Genomic DNA, 19,413 nt, shown 5'->3' with positions numbered 1-19,413 from the left:
TTAGCGTAGCCCTAGATTGCACAAATTGCACTGTCTGAAAGTTTTAAATCTGAAAAACTTTCTGCCAGAAAATCTTGAGGAAGACATGTGATGTAATAGACCAGGGGTCTTCAACGTTTTTCAGGCCAAGGACCCCAAACTGATGAAGAGATGGAGCAGGGACCCCCTACTATATATATTGTATAAAATTGTGTTTTATATTAAGCTGGGCCTAGTGACATATATAAACATAGCTACCCTGTTATTGTGCATTCAATACTAAGCTATTCAAATATAACACGGGCTCATATATTCATGTTTTTAATTTAAACGTGCTAGGTACCGGTTGGTCATGCCACTGCCATTTATAAACATACATCTTGAATACGACACTGGGCTATTAAAGTAATTCACAGATTCATGTTTTTGTTTTAAACATACATGTAGAAGAGACAGCGAATCCTCAAGCCATCTGTGGATAGCACACATACTCCCACATTAGCGAGATGTCTGACCCTGATGGGAAGCACACAACTTATCTAATCTGGGACGGATGGAGGTTGTCAGGCAGAGGGTCAAATCAGCCTCTCAATATGTCGGATGCATGTTAATGTGTATTTAAACACATTTAAATTAGTGGAAAAAAAATTGGTTAGAAAATGAATCTTTAAAAAAAAAAAAAAAAAAAAAAATCTAATCAACCAAACATTTCGCGACCCCCCTGCAGTACTTCCCCCTGTTGAAGACCTCTGTAATAGACACAAAGCGGTGACAAAGAGGTTACATTAGAAAAGTGACGCCAGTATAGGACTCCTGAGCGAGGCTCTTGTTTTTTTTCTTATGTATTTATTGGGTCAATATATGTATATGATTGACTTGTTACAGTGTTTAATGCAATGATTTGAAGGTGTTGTGGGAGTAAGGTGCCTTAATCAGGGGCACTTACACAGTGGAATGGGGAGAGTCCTCTTGGACAGATCCAGGTGTTGTCCATCCAGGTATGTTTTTGTTGTCACTCCGTGGAGTCAAACCAGATCTGACAGTTTAGTCTCAACAAACGGAAAATACTACAACACCTTTCCTGGTCCACACAATGAGTTTTCGCTTTGTCACTCATTTTCATCAATGACTGAAATCTGCTCTTTATGTTTCTAGATTTTCCAGGACATCGGGGAAACCTGTATTATAATATGGAAGTGTACATGTACACAGAAAATATACCGCTATATATAGTGCAATCTGCGTGTACCATGTCATATTTATACCTTTTGGTTTTGGTTCTTTAAGGTTTTAGAAATGTATTACTCATTTTTGTTTATAGTAGACTACTGTAGTTTTGACAGTAGAAAAATATTGTCTTCAGGTAATTCCTGTTGTTGTTGTTTTCTCCTGCACAGCCATGATAATACATATTTTTAACATGACTTCCAGAGGGGAAGAACATGATACTCTGGTCCCCATCTACTATATACATGAGAAAATTATTATTGAAAAAGAGAGACGATCCTGTTACTTATCCTGCATGACTATAAGATGATATAGTGGTGTAAATTGGTAAGTGACATGGGTCTCAGAATAGGGTGTAGAATGAAATGGAAAAACAGTAATCCCTTCTACTATGTTTCACCAAGATGTACGAAAACTTGTAAACTGCTCATATATATATTCTTTTTTTTTATACATTCCTTTTTTTTTTATACATATACAGGTTATGTACTTGTTTTCAAATATAAAGAGTGACGACGTATGTGATGTTGACGTGATACTGATTCACACATCTTTTGAACAGCTTTCATTGAATGGCATGTCAATGGCCGCCATCTTCTCAAAAAGTCACATGATTGATAATGAAGCATCCTGTTCTGAAGACATTTACTTGCCAACATTCAACCACAGTCATAGTGCCACTTCTGTCAACAGGAAGTAATCCATGTATGAGAATCTATCCCTCGATTTACATTTGGACGTTCTCTTCCACACCTGATATACAGCAAAACAATTCAGGCTTTGTGCATGTTTTGTACCACATAGTTCAAATCAAATCAAATCAAAGTTTTTTGTCACATGAACAAATGACAGCGTCATCAGCTCAGTGAAATTCTTGTGACCTGGCAGGCAACATCTATGCAGTAGACATATTACATATAACAAAGAAAGCAGCATGTATGCTGTCTCATACACCACGCAGCAAACAACATCCTACTAATTCATCTAGAGTCCAGTCACTGAAAATAAACATCCCCTCAGCTTCCCCAATGTGCACAAAGGAGCCAGGGCCTGTTAAATGATACTTTGAGCTATAATCATTATGATTAGAATGATTCAGTTATAGAAATATATTTTTACATTTTGGGAAAATATATTGACAGGTTTAAATCAGCACAAATTGATCTGACATGAAATTCGAATGTCTGAAATCCGCAAGCAGGATCCCGAGCGATACTCTACACCAGAGGACACTAACCAAATGACAGACGGACCAAGGTATTTCTAACCAGCAGTTTTTCTAGCATTTACAACACTGGTTTAGCAGCCCAAGAAGCATTATATTTTTCCAATTCATAGGCCAGTGTAAAAAACATAAAGACCACTAGACAATCAGCCATGTATAGACAATACAGTCCAAATTTACAATGCTAGATCGATCAAATACAATTTGAATCAATTTAAATAAGCTATCAGTCAAATAGATTAAAAATAAACTAAATAAATTAGATTGTGTGTGTACATTAATTTGATGAATTGTGCTTTTTTGCATATCTTTGCATATCCAGGACATCGTAGATCATGAATTGTGGTGGCACCTGATCATGGATTTCAAGTAAACTGTTTAGCTTGCTGCTACCTGCATCTCTGCTAATCCTTTTCTTTTTTTATGAATGCTTTAAACACTGAAACACTGCAGCCTCAATTCAGACTCATCTGGAGAATATTCATATGATCGCCAGAGTTCATTGCATTTTTGAAAATAGCTTAAAAGTTGACAGTCAAGGAGATCTACTTTTTTGTGTTAATGTGATGTTGTGTATAGATAAAACTGTGTAAGCAACAATTTCTATTCTCTGGATCCACTAACCAGACTCAATGTCCCTATTGGCTGCATCAACCAGCATAATGAGAAAGTGTAAGAGTCAAATCTTCTACATAAAAGCACCTTAGTTTGTATTATGTGTTACGTTAGCTGCATTATTCCCTCAGACAGTGGGAAACAAACCCACTACTCCTAGGCTTGAATAAAACAAGCCTACTTTGATAAACATAACCTTTTTTAAGGTGAGCACAATATGACCCAAAATATATTCTTTTTGACATTCATTTTCTAGGCCACAAATAAAGCAATAATGCAGCAGCATCTTCTTTGATATTGTTGAATATAGTGCTGAAAAAGTTTTCAATTAATCAATTGGTAAAACCGAGATTGACTGAGCAAAATAACAACCAGCAAAATTTGCAGTATAAAGTTTTAGTATAAAGAACATTTTATTATGATAACATGCAGTGATGTAGAGCTATGTTGAGATTGACTTAGAGCTCAAGGGTTGTAACTGTGGTTGGAGCTTATTACAATGATTACACTGGACTAAGAAAGTTGAAAGTATTTCATTGTAAACTGTTGACACAGCGGTCTCAACGAAGAGCTGGGAGGTAAGAACACTTAACAATCAATAACAGACACAACAAGTCTGTGTGTGATCTGTAGAGGGTTTCACTGTTGATGACAGGTAACTGCTACTGCTTAATGAAGCATGGGGTATTGTATCTACTGGCATACTGCCCAGCAGCACTTTTGAGCCAATAAAATCAATTCAACTTTTGAACATATCAACATCTGAAGGTAAGAGTGTGTTCTGAATGGAGGTGAAAAGTCTGCCTTTACAGAATGAAAATTTTACATTATCTGCATATCTCTTTCCGTCCGGTCTGGCTCAGGGAATTTGAAGATGAGATTTGATTATGGTCCATTAAAGTCAATGTCCACAGGTTCAGATTTTATATTGAGCACATGACTTGTGCTACAGATGACTGTGTTTGCATGTTTACTCTTAAATAACTAGGTTAGTGTACTTTACACAGCAAGCAGTTGTTTAGTTCTTAATGTAATTACTAATAATTGAATATAAGTTTTAAATCATATCACGTCCACAATATAAAAAACACCTACATATTTCAGTTTTGTGAAACAAATTTCCTGAAATTGTTCATGTGTTTGACAAAGACTGCATACTGGAAATAATAATGGAAAAACAATGGAGTGGAGCATGTGGATAAGTAATAATTACAGTTTTGTTCTTGTATTTAGCCTGCCCTAAGTCAGACACAAACTGAAAATAACCCAAAGCGGCCTGCACAAGTCTAAATAAGTTGGTTGCCACCGTTTAATACTAAAAGGTAAATTCTGACACACAGCTAAAATCAGTGGGCCATTATTATAAAATTAATAAAACTAGTGACTGATTTGCTGCATGCTTGTAAATGAAAATTGACAGTAATCAAGTAAACACAGTGCATGTAAACAGGTTACTCCGAACAACCTGTTCTGTTTGACTTGGCCTTGGAGTTTTTGTTGTAAATCTCAGAATAAACACCATGTGCACATTCATCCACTGGGCGTAGTATTGAACAAGATTAAACACTAATGACATAAAGACTTGTTTTATTCTTTCTGTGTTACAAAAAGATTTTGGAGTTTAGTTTAGCTTAAAATGAGCTAGAGGATAACAACTTCAATCAAGCAGTTGTTTTGGCACTTTAATAGGGAATACATGTTTTAAAAAACAATCTGAGACTCAAGTTTGGTTCTCAAAAATTCAAAACATAAACAGAATATTCAGTTTTATCCATGTAATTGTAGACATAGAGACCTGACTGGAAAAATAAGCTAACAAATGTTGAAACGCAACATTTTGAATCACGACATGTCCTCCAAAATTAGTCTAATCATTTTGTTTATATTTTCTATAGTCACATATATAATTAATGCAGCTCAGTTATAAAAGGCAGCTATCTCGTTATAAAAGCAACTTAAACCAGGGACACATCATCCACTTCTCCACAGCACTTGGGTTGACTTGATTCTCACAAGGTTTGAGTACGTCAATTCAAGAGTACTTTAGGTAATATGTTAAGTCAAAAGGAAGACCTTAGTGAGGTCCAATGCTGACATAAGGTGATAAGGTCTGTTCAAATTTAATACAGCTGGCAGATTTAGATCTTTCTTCCCTCTTATTGTGCCATCTTCTTCTGCCTGCTCTCCCTTGCCCTGTCTCCATCCTTCCAGGAAATACATATAAGTGCACATTGAAAAATATAATCATATTTGATGTCTTGTGTAATAGAATATTTCATTTAAAAACAATGAACAAGTTGGTCCCATGATGAGAAAAGGAAAAACATATTTGAAAAAAATTGTTTCTGCATTTCATTTTGTATGTGACAGAGCATCAGCAGAGACGACAGAGAGATTAGAGTTGACTCTCTGATTCACATTTGTCAGCGGTTCCATTCTCCAGTGGCCTGGTGGACAGTCCCATTTAGCTGAAGTTCATGTTGCTCTCGTTGAGCCGTCGTACACGGTAGGTCTCATAGTGGATGTTGTGCGTCACCTCTTTCAGGTCTTGCAGATTAGACCTTTACAAAAACATGGAAACAGAAAGATAGACAACACCATATTGTTTTTGCTGCTCTCTTTCTTATAATCCGGTTTACAGCTTTTAAAATATTGATGTTCCAAATCAATATATTTTCTTTATCAAAATTTTTGTTAAAAAGGTAATTTTGATGCATTTATTATCTAAACAGAAGTTATTTCAGCTGTGTTTGTTTAATAAGAGTATTTTAACTTCTCATTACTCATTACCTCCATTTTACATAATTAACTTCATTGAATGTGTCTTGGGTGACCTATACTCAATATGTGCCTGGATGTTTCCTGCATGGACAGTGTTACTGTTGTCTGTCTGTCTGTCTGAATACCAGACACTGCTATACATGTCATAGAGAGGATGAATAATAATAATAATAATATTACATTTTATGTATACAGCACCTTACCCAAAAGGTAGATCCTGGGGTTTTACTGTGTTATGGGATTTATTTCACCTCAAAAACATTGTAGCCCTTGGCAGCCTTAGTATGCCTTAAGTAGCTGTCTGTCACATGACCCTCATTTACAAAACTGTAGTGATCCCTTAACATCTCCAGCAACTTTCATTATCCCATCTCTACTATTCTATAATATAGGACAAAACGGTGAATATCCCTTGTACATTTGAGGGTTTCCTTTACGAATTAAGTTACCAACTACCAGTAGATGTAAGTAGGTATTAGCGGCCAACAGTGGATTTTGGGGACATAACTTCGGCTGTAGCTGAGGGGAAGAGTGGTCGTCCTCCAACCTGAAGGTCGGTATTCAATCCCCAGTCTGACCCATCTGCATGCCGAAGTGTCCTTGGGCAAGATGCTGAACCCCGAATGGCCCCCCATAGAATAACTAAGTGCTGCGAGTAGATGCACTGTATGAATGTGTGTGTGAATGGGTGAATGTAGAACTGTACTGTAAGGCGCTTTGAGTGGTCATTAAGACTAGAAAAGCGCTATATAAATACAAAGCCAAAGCCATTTACTTCAGTTGTTTTGCCTTTTTTAAACTGAACACATACTGTTATAGGCAGCAGAGTCAAAAGCTGTCCCATTTTATAATATAGGTAAAGATGAATGATATCCTTCCAGTGGATGCTGGTGAGCATTTTAATAAAGAATCGAGTGTAGCAGTATTGTATGCTCACCTGATCAGTAGATCTCTCAGATTGGCAAACTCGCAGTGTGCAACATTCTCAACTGTGGAAAGAGAAAAAAGATTTGTTGCAGTTAAGAAGTAAACTGATTAGTGTTACGGAAGTTTTCTGGATGCTGGTGAAAGGAGAACTCAGGCAGCAGCTGATGTCTAATGCGGATCATTTTAATGCAGACTTTTAGGAAACCAGAAGGTGGGACAATTCCACACATACTTCCTTCTCTCTTGGACACACACACTCATACCTAAAGATAGCCATAGATACACACGTCATATAATCACTTGAGATTCATTTTTTTGTTTAATGAAGTTACATTGGTTAAAGGGAATGATACAGGTAAACATGCAACTCTGATAGATGTGATGGCAGGTCAACATAACTGTAGCAGATATACTGTTTATACATTAGCTGCTGCTTACAAAGTAGTGATTGTCATTCCTGTGATAGAACAGGAAACTGGATGGGAGAAATTATAGTTCAAGTAATAGTTCAAAACATGAAGTTGTCTTCCAGAGTCCGTTAATGATGTGTTGTCTGTTACATAGGAAGTTTCAGGTTGTACCGGAGCAGCTGCTGTACTCTCCTAAGCTTCAATCCATCTACTCATGTGCTTTGCCAAATTAAGATCACAATCTGTATACATTGGAAACCAGTTAGTGTTCATACATAAATTAGGTTTTACTGTGAAAGGGAAGCCTTACCTTCAATGATTCCCCACTTTGTTTTACGGCCCAGCACTGTGTTTCCATTCACCTGGTGCTCCTTGTCGGTTCCCACCACAGCAAAGGGAATGCTTTCCTGGACACACAATACGAGAAAGTCGGACTCAGGCCTATTTGACAACTGATTCATTCGTTGTAACATGAGGAAAAGATAAAAAGCTGCAGGGTAGAAGCAATGAGCTTCATGTAAAAAGTAAGGGTTTATTTTGTATTTACAGGCTGTGCTAGGGTTATAATGTCAGCATTAAATAAACTTAAATGAGTATATTGAAATTGGTATTGGACTGTGTCTGCTGTCACTTCCTGAATTAGATTTCTTGAAAATGTTGTATACAGTATATCTCTAGTTAAATAATAGAAGTAATAGAGGACATTCTCAAACTGACAAAATAAAAGGTGCAGAGACATTACCCTGATCCTGTTGTTGATGATGTGCTCCTCTAGATCTTCATCGTACTCTTTTTGGGGGTAAACCTGAATCCCATTTCCTAACAAATCTTGCCTGATCTGTCAAAAGGTCAAAGGTTAAACACAGGTTAAATAGGACAGGTATGTCACTGACAGACAACAATTTATGAAAAGTCCACACTCCTGACAGAGCCACAATTATATGCCCATATTCAGAGGTTATTCTTAATATTTGTTATAGATTTATATATATATTTACATATATTTATCTATTATGAAAGTCCAAAGTAAATCAAAAAACATATAACCTGTATCTTGCTGCAAATTCGATCTGCTGAGTAAATCAAGTCATCACATTTTTTTATGTTGCACAATCAGAGCATTTTATGTGTGTTCCCTCACCCTCTCTTTGAACTCCAGTCTCTCCTCAATTGTGAGTGTGTCAGCTTTGGCAATGACGGGTATGATGCTCACTATCTTCCCCAACCTTTTCATGAACTCAACATCGATGGGGCGTAACCTGGGAACATACACATTTCTGATCAGTTTGGACAACAATGAATATCTGTACAACCTACATGTAAAACTGTGGTTGAAGAGCCACGCTTAGACATTGTTAGGACATTACATATGGTAAATTGTTGGTTTGGGCCTTATCCTGGGATTTGTTGACAATTAATGGAAGGAAAACATTTGAAGGGCACTCAGAGACCACATAACTGAACCAAAGTCCTTGAAACCACATATAAATTCACTATATCCGACATTGGATCATAAATATCAGTCAAAGAAATATGTCCGATTTTTGCAAATGTAGAAAAAAAACCTACATCCCAATGTTAAATAATGTAAAAAAAGATTCCTGGATCCACCCCAAAGATTTAATGGATTCTTCCCTGACCCATACCACATCCTTCCACCAGGTTTCTTGGAAATCCAGCACAGTTTTTGTGTAATGCTATTAACTAAGAGACAGAAGAACAAAACTAAAAGATAACCTCAGATGAAAATATGATCCTGGTCCTTCTACTTGATGGACGGATCCAGAAAAACCCTCATAAGATGTTAAAGCTGTTCGATTGGAGAATCATTAAAATGTCTCTCCATTCTGCATACTATAATGGCATCTTCTAAGAAATAATGCAGTCACCCAAGTTGTAGTAGTAGTAGTAGTAAGACCTAAGTGCCCTGCAAAGAATTAATTCTAAAACCTAATCATTGTCAGAAAACAACTAGCTAAAACCATACTGATTTCTGAAAAAAACGTTTTGTCTACCTTTATCTTGCTTTTTGTAGCTGGACCATAAGCAGTAAAATCTCCTTGACAACATAAATGAAGCAAAGATTATTTACCCTAAACTAGTTTCTAATAACACTGACTTCATATTTAAACATCAAGTAAGTTACATTAAGAGCCCACTCTGGGTTCAGGAGTCAGACACCATATCTAAGTTCAAGGTTTAACATAAATGTTCCTTTTTCATAAAGCCTATAGGTAGGGCTGGATCAGGTGAGTCCTGAACCACCCCTTAGTTATGCTGCTATAGGTCTACACATCTGGGGGAACTCCCAGATGCACTAAGCAATTCTCCTCTTCTCTCTGTCTCTCTTCCCCAACATTAATTTATTTACATGTCACTAACTATGTGTCTTTTTTCCTCCCATAATCTCTCTCTCTTTCTCTCTCTCTCTTTACAGGTGTTTCCATCTCCAGAGCTGCAGGATTACAACTATTATTATTATTATTACTATTATTATTAACATTAATACCTATTATTACTTTATTACTATATGAACTGTCGGTGCTATCATTAATAATCAACAGCATCTTTACACTGTTATTGTTTTCATTATAACTAGTCAGAGCTGATACCTCATCATGTTCTTGGTCTCCCTCTCCTCTCTCACCCCTCTATCTCTCTCTCTCTTCTCTCCCCTCTTTTACACTGCTCAAAGTGCTGCTCATTGTGGGAACTGTTGGGTTTCTCTATAAACATTTTATGGTCTTGACCTCTGAGTGTCTTGACCTCTGAGTGGCCAGCTCTAAAAGCAGAAGCACACAGAGGCTGCACCTACTTAGCACATGCACATGCTTAGTTCTGGAATGCGATTTAATAATAATTCAACATGGTTTATGAGTGAAATATGTGACTGAGTCAATAATGCGCAGAAATTCTTTAAAAAAAATGTTGAGAGGAAAAATTGGGTGAGTGCAGAAATGTAATTCTGCATCCATTAGTAAATGAATACTGACCTGTGTCCGGTGGCAGGGAGGAAGTAGATGCAGCAGTGGACTCTGGTGTCAGGTATTCTCGTCTTGCGGTTCACATGCAGCTCCTCTCTTAGGTATTTCTCATACTGCTCATTGACGTACTTCACAATTGGCTCCCAGCTGATGAGAGTAGTGACGGGAAGAGTTAGTGAGAGCCTGGAATATTCTGTTCTTTTCAAGATGCATAAGGTTGGCATTATTTTTTCTCATCATCAACAGGACCTAAAACCCTCAAGAAAATCAATTTTCTTACTACTGCATAAGGGGTCTTGAACTCTGAGATTTCTTATTATGAGATGTTATGCTACCCTCCAAGCTCTCAAGAAGGAAGTAAGATTCCTAATTGCTCAAGTATGTCACTTCATCACAGCATATACAGCACAATATTCTGAGGCTATATTTTTGACATTGTCAGGCACAACAAGAGTAGCTTGAAATGGAATTAGGGACGAAGTCAGCCTTCATTTTATATGGCATTGAATGCCATATAAAATTACACATTGTTCGGGACTCACCCAATAATATGGATTAGTAGGTAGATGTATGTTTAGATTTATGTTGAATCTACAGTGTGTGTGTTTGTGCTTATTCTAATTTGAATCCTACAAACAGATCAGACATTACATAAATCATTTAAGCAGCGACAAGATTTAAGGAAATTCAAGGTATTGTCACTCACCAGTTCTCATTATTAATCTGGTCCCCAAATCCTGGAGTGTCAATCACTGTCAGCTTCATTTTCACTCCCTTCTCCTCAATCACTGGACAGAGGACAGAGGGAGTTACATTCGCAATTGTCTACAGGACCAGACCATCAAACAAATCCTTATGGTGAAGTGTCAAATCCGTCAGTCGGGAAGCATATTGAAAAACATTTGGTACGTGAAGTTTTACACAAGAGGCCAGAGAGAATCAGGCCAATGTGAGAAATTTACCTAATTTAGAAATATAATGAGAGGACTATATCATACAGTATCAAATTGATTGAGAGAATAAATGCTCTTTATTTCAAGGCAAATAAGCAAACAATCAGTAAGAAGAAGGGTGTTTAGAATGGGAATTAAAACTAAAGTATACAAGTTTTCACTGAAAACACAGTAAAGGCAGTATACAGCCATTAGCATAGATTTGGGTTTCAACTATTTAATTGTGTTGTTAAATTGCCCTAACTACTATTTTTACGCATCTCAAATGATCTTGCAGTTTTAACTAATCTCAGGACACCTGCAGGGGTTGGGACTGTGCAGTCCGTGATGGGATGAAAGAAGTTTGCAGGTCAGTTCAGAGTATGTTCTCTATTGTAATAGCTCTCACTTGTGTGGACATTAAATTAATAATTGAAGTGGAGAAGTACAGTGAGTTGTATGATCCTCGGAACATGTTGAATAAAGACAACACCAAAAAAGACAAATGTTGGGACGCTGTTGCAGCGAATGTTGGAGCAACAAGTAAGTATATGCTTGAATACTACTGGATCAACGTATATTATTAGCGCTGCACGGCGCTTCAGCGTCCGGTGTGAACAGCCAAGTGCCGCCGCGCTAGCGATTAGAGCCAAATACAGAATTTACTGTATTTCACAGCAGTCAGTAGATTTTAGCTATCAGAGCATTAGAGCCAGGTGATGTGTGCAGATAATGGATTGAATGAATTGCAATATATAATTCCTCAATCAGCACACTAACCCTAACCAATGACCAACAGAACAACTTTGCAACAACACGCATACAGCATTTTTATAAGGGTCACTGTTATGCAACTGCATTTCCAAAGGATTTATATGCAGTGATGCGTTTGTCACTGCAGATGTCTAACTCCAGATTTGAGGCTTCAGGGAAGTTTCCACTGTTAGGATTTTGACAGATACAAGAGCATTGTTGCGAGAGGATATGAGACTCAACCTTACTCGTCCATGAGGCAGTGGTGACAACTAGAAAACCTTGTGTGAAAAGTGTGAGGTTTGACTGGGAGGACCGAATACTCAACAAGACAGATGATTATCTTTACTGGAAAAAGAATGCGTAACCATATACGGATAGAAAATTATAAAAATGTATCAGAATGATCTTCAGTAAAGAGCAAACGGTTAGCTGTGGTTTGCCTCAGGGTATATACTATATGCTGTCAGTTTCATTCTGACAGTCTTGTCATGTGGAGGCAAGCCTCACTTCCTCACATCCTAATCACAGCAGCTTAACCTCATGACATATTATATGAATGCAGGTAATGGATTTGTTCTTGACTTGTCATTTAGCACAGTGGTACAGAGCAACAATTCTCCCTGATGATTTTGAAGACATTGTATCATTTTGTCTGGGGAACATGGATTTCTGTAGCCTGGATGCCAGACGAACTTAGCCCCGCCCACAACATTTGAGGTCGGGAAGTTCGGTCTGGAGTCGCTCCGTTGGGAGGGAAATTATGCCCGAACAGAAACTGTTCGACCAATCAGATTGTCAGGGCGCACTTTATACGATGATGGACAGATGATCAACAGTAACGTAATCAACCACGTCATCAAAGTGCGCTTGGGTTGAATTCGTTATCAACAAACATGCCTGCCGCTGGAGAGCTGAGATGTGTAGATGCTGCCATTGAGTCTGTTTTAGAAGACATCAACAGCGCATTTATTGAATCAAGAGGAAAAGAGACTGCGCAGGCGACGCCAAAGCGCCGCGCTAATCCCTAGCGCGGCGCTTGGCTGTTCACACCGGACACTGAAGCGACGCTGAACCGCCGACAGCGCCAATAATATCACCCGTTGATCCAGTAGTATTCAAGCATATACTTACTTGTTGCTCCAACATTAAGCAACAGCTTCCCAACATTTGTCTTTTTTGGTGTTGTCTTTATTCAACATGTTCCGAGGATCATACAACTCACTGTACTTCTCCACTTCAATTATTAATTTAATGTCATCCATGTTGAAGAACTTCTCAGCTGTTTGCTCCGTCAAATGTCGGGTGTCGGGGGTAAATTAGGTATTCTCCACTCAAGCCTATGTGGAGAATACGTAGCCCCCCCCCTCTCTTTTTATCGTTAACAATTGAGACAAGATGATTTTTTTTCTGGTTCGGTTGAAACACGCCCCATAATCACAGCCCAATGGAGCGGTATCAGACTCACATTCTGACTAGAATTGTGAGTATGAGAACGTCAGGCCAGGATTTCTGAGTCCTCATTGAAAAACACATCGTCCAAATGTCCTTAACCTGTACACTGATACTTCAATCCAACAGACTGAGAACATCCTCACCAGAAGATGACTTCATTTGAGTTTAATTACAAGATTTAAATTACGTCTCCTTATCTAAATTTAATAAAGAAAACACATGAAAATAATATGCCTTGATACGAAAACTTGTATTTTATAGAACAAACAATGCAGATGTGCATTTATGTTTACATATGTTTAATGTCTTAATAACAACTTGTATATATTTGTTTGTATTGTTTTTCTTTTTATTTGTAGGCGTTTGTAACATGGTCAATGGTTAAATTGGATAAAACCTCAATCATACAACTTTTAATCAATTTTTGTAGTGCTCCTAATATGTAACACGCTCATCAGAGTCTTCATCATCCTTATAACATTATCAATTTGTTTGTATACTCTGGTTTAAACCCATTTAATACATCTTCCTGTCACTCTCACTAACCTCGTGGATTGCAACGGTCATAGACATTGTGATGGGAAGAGATCTGGAGTTTGTCTCTGAATAATGACCATATTTAGACTTTTTGCCGGGATAATGTGTGTGTTCAGCAGCACTCTCTAACTGTCATACACGACCAGAGTTTTCCTGAGAAGTTCATGTTTTATGTGTTTTTGAGTGCATAGCATAAATGTGAAGAATTTATATATTAGGAGACGTGAGTGAGCATTAATGACAAAGTAAGAAATGAAGACACAAACATTAAATGGTTTATGAGTGTGTGTGTGTGTGTATAAGTGTGTGTGTGTAGGGACTTTGGAGGATTAAATAATCCTCATGATTTTGGCCTGAGGTCACTATCTGTGTGATCTGTTGAACATTTCAACCAAAGGGACTATATACTCTGAGAGCAACATTTTCTCATTGAGGCAGCTATTACCTGCCTACATTCTCATAGTGAAAATGTGAAAAACTTGAGAATTGGTTGGGAAGCAGTCAAAGCGGTGTTTCATGGTCATGAGACAAGCAGAAAAAGGAAAGTGATGTGAAAGTAGCATGTGAAAGCTCATCAGTCATAACCTCTTCACACTGGCCAGAACAAATGTAAATGTTGTAGACAGGGGAGGACAGGGAACAGAAACACATGACCATATTTTACATATTATTCAAGGTAGACCGTCTCTTATAAAGCCATACCGGGACAAATCCACATCCCTCATAGCCTCAAGAAACCTAAAACATTCCCTGTGCGTGCGTGTGTGTGTGTGTGTGTGTGTGTGTGTGTGTGTGTGTGTGTGTGTGTGTATGGACTCACCATGGCTGACTGAATGCAGTTTGACTGTTTTGGAGATCTCCTCTGCGTAGTCGGGCATGCAGGACTTTCGGCTGACTTTGGACTTGAATAGAGTGTTGACAAGTGTGGACTTCCCCAAACCACTCTGACCTGCAGGTACATAAAACAAAGGCTTTTAACCACCTCCAACTGAATATCAGAGTGTGTATTATAAGCAGAAGCCCTATTCATACCTGGATTTAACATGTGTCTTTGGTGATCTGTTCAAAAGTTGACAGCTCAAACAAAACCAGTTTACACCTACTTTCGAAGGTGTCATCAGTGACCACTTGTGATCGGATCTCAATTCCCTACCCAAATGTGGAAAAACAACATTTATTTTTGCAAATTACAAATTTTGAATTTTTAAAGAGCGGAAGCCAGGAATACACTACTTTATTAAAAATGTTCATTAATCTTCAAACTGTAATGAACTGTTTGATTTAATTCAGTAGAGGCCTCACTATCAGCCTGAAATAACCCTTGCCATCTTGAACTATCAGTTAAGTAAGCCAGTAATGTCATGTATGACACGAGGAAGTACAGCTTTCTTGAGTGGACAATCATGCCAATTGTTACGGGCCTCGGCTGCTTCCTTCCTGCTGATTAAAATGTGGTAAAGTATTTTTTTGTTCTCCCTCATGGTAAACCGATCCTCCACCATACGCACATCCAGGGGATTCCTCCTAGAGCACCGCCCTGCAAGGCCCAATGGCATTAGAATCCAGTGTTTCCTGATTTTTGTTGGCTCCTCTTCCAATTTCACCAGCTACCAATGATGCTCCTTTGTCCTTGTGGCCAAGAGGATGAGATACCCTGTGTGATGTTGCCATTGGCGACTGAGATTTAATGGGATTAGTCCTTCTCTGTGCCACTCTATCTCTCGCGGAACAGGATGTTGACATACTCATTATAATATTTTGTGAATGTTAACTAGCAATGTCAATAATTCAATGGTAAAGGGGTTCTTGTTTGGGCTATAGTTCAGTTTAGTTATTTTTCATTAGTACGGGAGTAGAGACTAAGTATAGGAAGGTGTTTTGCTTTTAACTTATTTTATGATTTTGTGTCACACCCTGCCCATAAACCTGTGGTCCTCATATTATTCAATGCTGGTGAGTATTGCTTATGTGAATCTTATTTTTCCCTACAATAAAAGACCACTTTTCCAGGTAAATCAGCACTGTGTTGCATCCCTTAATTCTAAACGCATACTGGGTTGTAACATAATTTGGGGCAATTCCGGGGTATATTCATTAATTCCCATAAAGTAAAAACATTAGCCTGATTGTTTAGTGCCTGAGTGATTTGCGTGAATACTAAAATGGCTATTTTTGAATTAAATGAGATCCTCCCAAATCCAACATTTGAAAAAAAAAATGATATGAAGGAAAGATGAATTCATGGCGATTGCAGAATACTTCAGTGTGTTTTATTCTCCCACAGGTGAACCACTCCTCCACCCTACACACCTCAAGGGTATCTGTAGCCCTGCACCACCCACTGGCTTTAGGACTCAGTGTTCCACAGTTGTAGCTGGCTCCTCCTGCAATTTTGCCAGCAGCCTATCACGCTCCCTTGTCCCTGTGGCTGAGAATATATATATATATATATATATAGATATTAATTAATTTCACTTGATCAGTTTGCCTCGGTGCCTCTCATGTGTCATGTTAACTGTGTTTTGTAATCGAGACTTGGTTTGCTCTAGGATTGTTGATGAATGTTAATTTGTGAGGCACATGTTCTGTGATTAAGGGTTTGTTTGGTGGGCTATAGTTTAGTTGGTTATTGTCTTTATTGTTATTGTGCACTTCACCCAGACTCTTTGTTATTTCACTAGGCCTTATTGTTGGAAACCTGACTGTATTTTATTATATGAAGGTTGGTTTAGTTTAGTTAGCCATGTTCTTTTGTGTGAAACCGTCAGTTTAGTGAGTAGGGTCAGGGTTTAGGATGAGGGCTTGCTTCTGCCCCAACCCTATTTCAGCCTGTTCAGCCTGCAGGTATGGGGCACGCTGCCTGGAGTCAGCCCAGAGGGAGAAACCCCAAATTAAGTTTGGCGTAAATTCAGTCAGGAAGACCCAGAAAATCCTCTGACACCAGATGTTACTGCACTGAATAGGCGTTCCTATGTCTGGTATGTCCAGACATCAATGGTAAAGCGCAGGACGTGATGGCAGAACACTCTCTACAGGGCAGTCTTGATTATGTGAAGGTTAAGGCTGCTATTCAATACACATATGAATTTGTGCCAGAGGCCTATATACACAAAGTTTGAAATCACAGAAAATCCTCAACCCAAACTTATGTAGAGTTTGCTTGGGATAAGGGAAGCCTCTTTGATAAATAGTGTGCTGCATGTAATGTAGCTTAAGGAAGTTCAGGAAAACCTTGCCAGGGCGTATAGTTTTATATTTAAATGAGTAGAAAGTGAAATTATTATTCTGTCTTGGCCGATGAATATGTGCTTTCTAACAAGGTTTGATATCCCTTGTCTTCCTCTGAAAATCACAGTAGCCCAAATAAAACACCTGCTAAAGAAGAGAGCTTTTCTTTTGCAACAATACTGGACATGTGATCGTAAACTGTATATTGGTAAAGCGCAAAGCACTGCATTGACAACTAAATGTGTAATGAATGAGCGAAAACCGTAAAAAACATTGGTTTAGTTAAGTCTAGTCTGAATGGTTTAGTGTCATTGATCTGCAAATCAGGTGATCAATGCTCTTAGTCTGTAATAAATCTAAAGTTTTTCTGTTTTTCGAGCAGTTTACATGTTGCTACAGTACTCATTGGTATTGAAATGGGTTACATCCTGCGACCACTGCATTTTGTGCATTTACAGTCTAAATTTGTCACTGGTGTGTTCCCTGTTGCCTTACGCCCAGCCTTGCCCATCAGTGGGGTTGCCAATGACAAATGATGTTGCTGGAGGACAAGTGACTCCTGCCCTCAAAGTGTTAAGCAGTACGTTTACACTGCACAGCCTATATGCCCTACATGCATAGTTAAGCGCACCCGTTGTAGAGATTTATACGACAGAGAATTTATGACAGATTTGACAGATGATATCAAAGCAGGACACATCATCTTCGGAATGGCCTCAGCTGCCAGCTGTGGCTCATTCCAAAGACCTACCAAAATGCTTCGCTGTGGTGGTGAGTAGTAAGCAACGCACATAGGAATCACCAAGCTACTTTGTAGATAATGATGTTCTGATGTGCACATGGTCATCACTGATAGCTGACTGGAGGGTAATTCGCCAAATGATGTGCCTTTCGTTTATTGTCAGCATGTGTTGTGTTCTAGCTCAATTAAGCCTGTGGGCTGGCCATTTAGGGCTAACCAAAACATACTTACTCATTACTCAACACTTTTTCAGGCCAGGCTTAAAGTTTGATGTCAGTAACTATTACCTAACCTGCCACGTGCGTGAGTTAACAGGAAAAAACAAATTCGCACACTGTTCAAACAGGTCCTTAAATCCTTATACAATCAACACAGCGTTTCGAGAGCCTACCACCCGGAGCAACAGGAACCCTTGGAATGTTGGCATCAAACTTTCAAATCCATGATTTGTAAATTTGTTTAAAAATGGGAAAAAGCTGGGATGAGGTTATTCCATTTTGGCTTTTTACAGCAGGAGGCAGTGCAGGAATCATTACGATTCAGTCCAGCAGATTTGGTTTTCAGTACCACTGTTCGTTGGCGTCTGACAGCACTTCAAAGATAAATTCCTTTCAACATAGTTGTCTACAAAAACAAGTGTTTTGGACTATGTGAGCAGGTTCCGCAAACGATTACACCACAGGCTCGTTCCTTTGCAAGAGAAGCACTTGCAAATTTTCAGACAGAGACGAAGCCCAGTTTGACAGTTCCATGGTAGCTCGCCACATCAATGTAGGTGATAAGGTATTGGTACTGTTACCAGTCCCTGCCTCGTCCCTGTCTGCACGTTTCTCAGTGTAGAGAGAGGTGATTATCTGTGCATCCAGGCCGCGGTTTTGACTTGCCTTTGGTCGTTTACACCGATTAAAACCTACTTGCATTTTTAGCACGCATGTATAATCACAACCAGTGGCTCATTGCTGAGCTCAAGAGGGGAACCTTGTGATTAAACAAACAAAGAGATCTGACAAGGTGGTGACCGATGCCCTGTCTAGGGTGCAGTTATTCTATGTTGGTACCCTTACCCCTAGAAGCTTTCTCGGTTGTAACACCAAAGCATCTGAGAAGCAGCTTGTAGAAGTATTTGGAGTTTTACACCGCTGATTAATAAACATATGTATGGCTGTTTCTCAACTTTTTACCATGCAATCTGTTGGCTCACCTGCCTTCCACCAAAGTGAGGCAGTGGAGGAAGCATCAGAGACAACACAGCAACGTTAAGTGTTCATCCTCATCTGACTTGTGCAGGGGGGTGGTCAAATTTCAAATTACATTTTTTAGAGAAAAACAGTTCTTAAATTGAACTTAAAAATGAGTTAGTGATTTGACCTTGCTCGTAATATGACCTTAAAGGTACAAGAATATAGGATTGTTTCAGACTTTTCGAAGGAATGATCTGAAATTAGTTTGCTGTTATTCAAATAGAAAATATTTTCATTAACGGATTGTGTATTTCATTAGATTATATATATTTATACTTAATTCAGACTTGACCTTTGGAGTTCAGTCAGAGTTTGTCTTTAACACATGCACAACGCAGCCGGGGGTTCTCAAAACCACTTCCTTATCACACAGTCTC

The 19,413-nt window shown here is 38.5% G+C and overlaps 1 protein-coding gene across 4 annotated transcripts in view; it reads right to left on the bottom strand.

The window, feature by feature from the left end:
- Positions 1–4,616: 4,616 nt before the first annotated feature.
- The window catches only part of septin12 (septin 12), a 59,911-nt gene continuing 45,114 nt past the window's right edge, over positions 4,617–19,413 (bottom strand). For all 4 annotated transcript variants that reach the window (XM_062407908.1, XM_062407911.1, XM_062407909.1 and 1 more), the window contains 8 exons: positions 14,646–14,774; positions 10,855–10,936; positions 10,158–10,295; positions 8,306–8,423; positions 7,907–8,002; positions 7,475–7,571; positions 6,765–6,816; positions 4,617–5,607 (listed from right to left, as the gene is read on the bottom strand). In XM_062407908.1, coding sequence (XP_062263892.1) covers positions 5,511–5,607; positions 6,765–6,816; positions 7,475–7,571; positions 7,907–8,002; positions 8,306–8,423; positions 10,158–10,295; positions 10,855–10,936; positions 14,646–14,774 — 809 coding nt within the window. In that variant the 3' untranslated portion in view covers positions 4,617–5,510. The remainder of the gene's footprint in view (positions 5,608–6,764; positions 6,817–7,474; positions 7,572–7,906; positions 8,003–8,305; positions 8,424–10,157; positions 10,296–10,854; positions 10,937–14,645; positions 14,775–19,413) is intronic.

Source organism: Platichthys flesus, chromosome 16, assembly GCF_949316205.1.
Source record: "Platichthys flesus chromosome 16, fPlaFle2.1, whole genome shotgun sequence".
Lineage (NCBI taxonomy): Eukaryota > Metazoa > Chordata > Actinopteri > Pleuronectiformes > Pleuronectidae > Platichthys > Platichthys flesus.
This window is presented reverse-complemented; position numbering and strand designations above follow the sequence as displayed.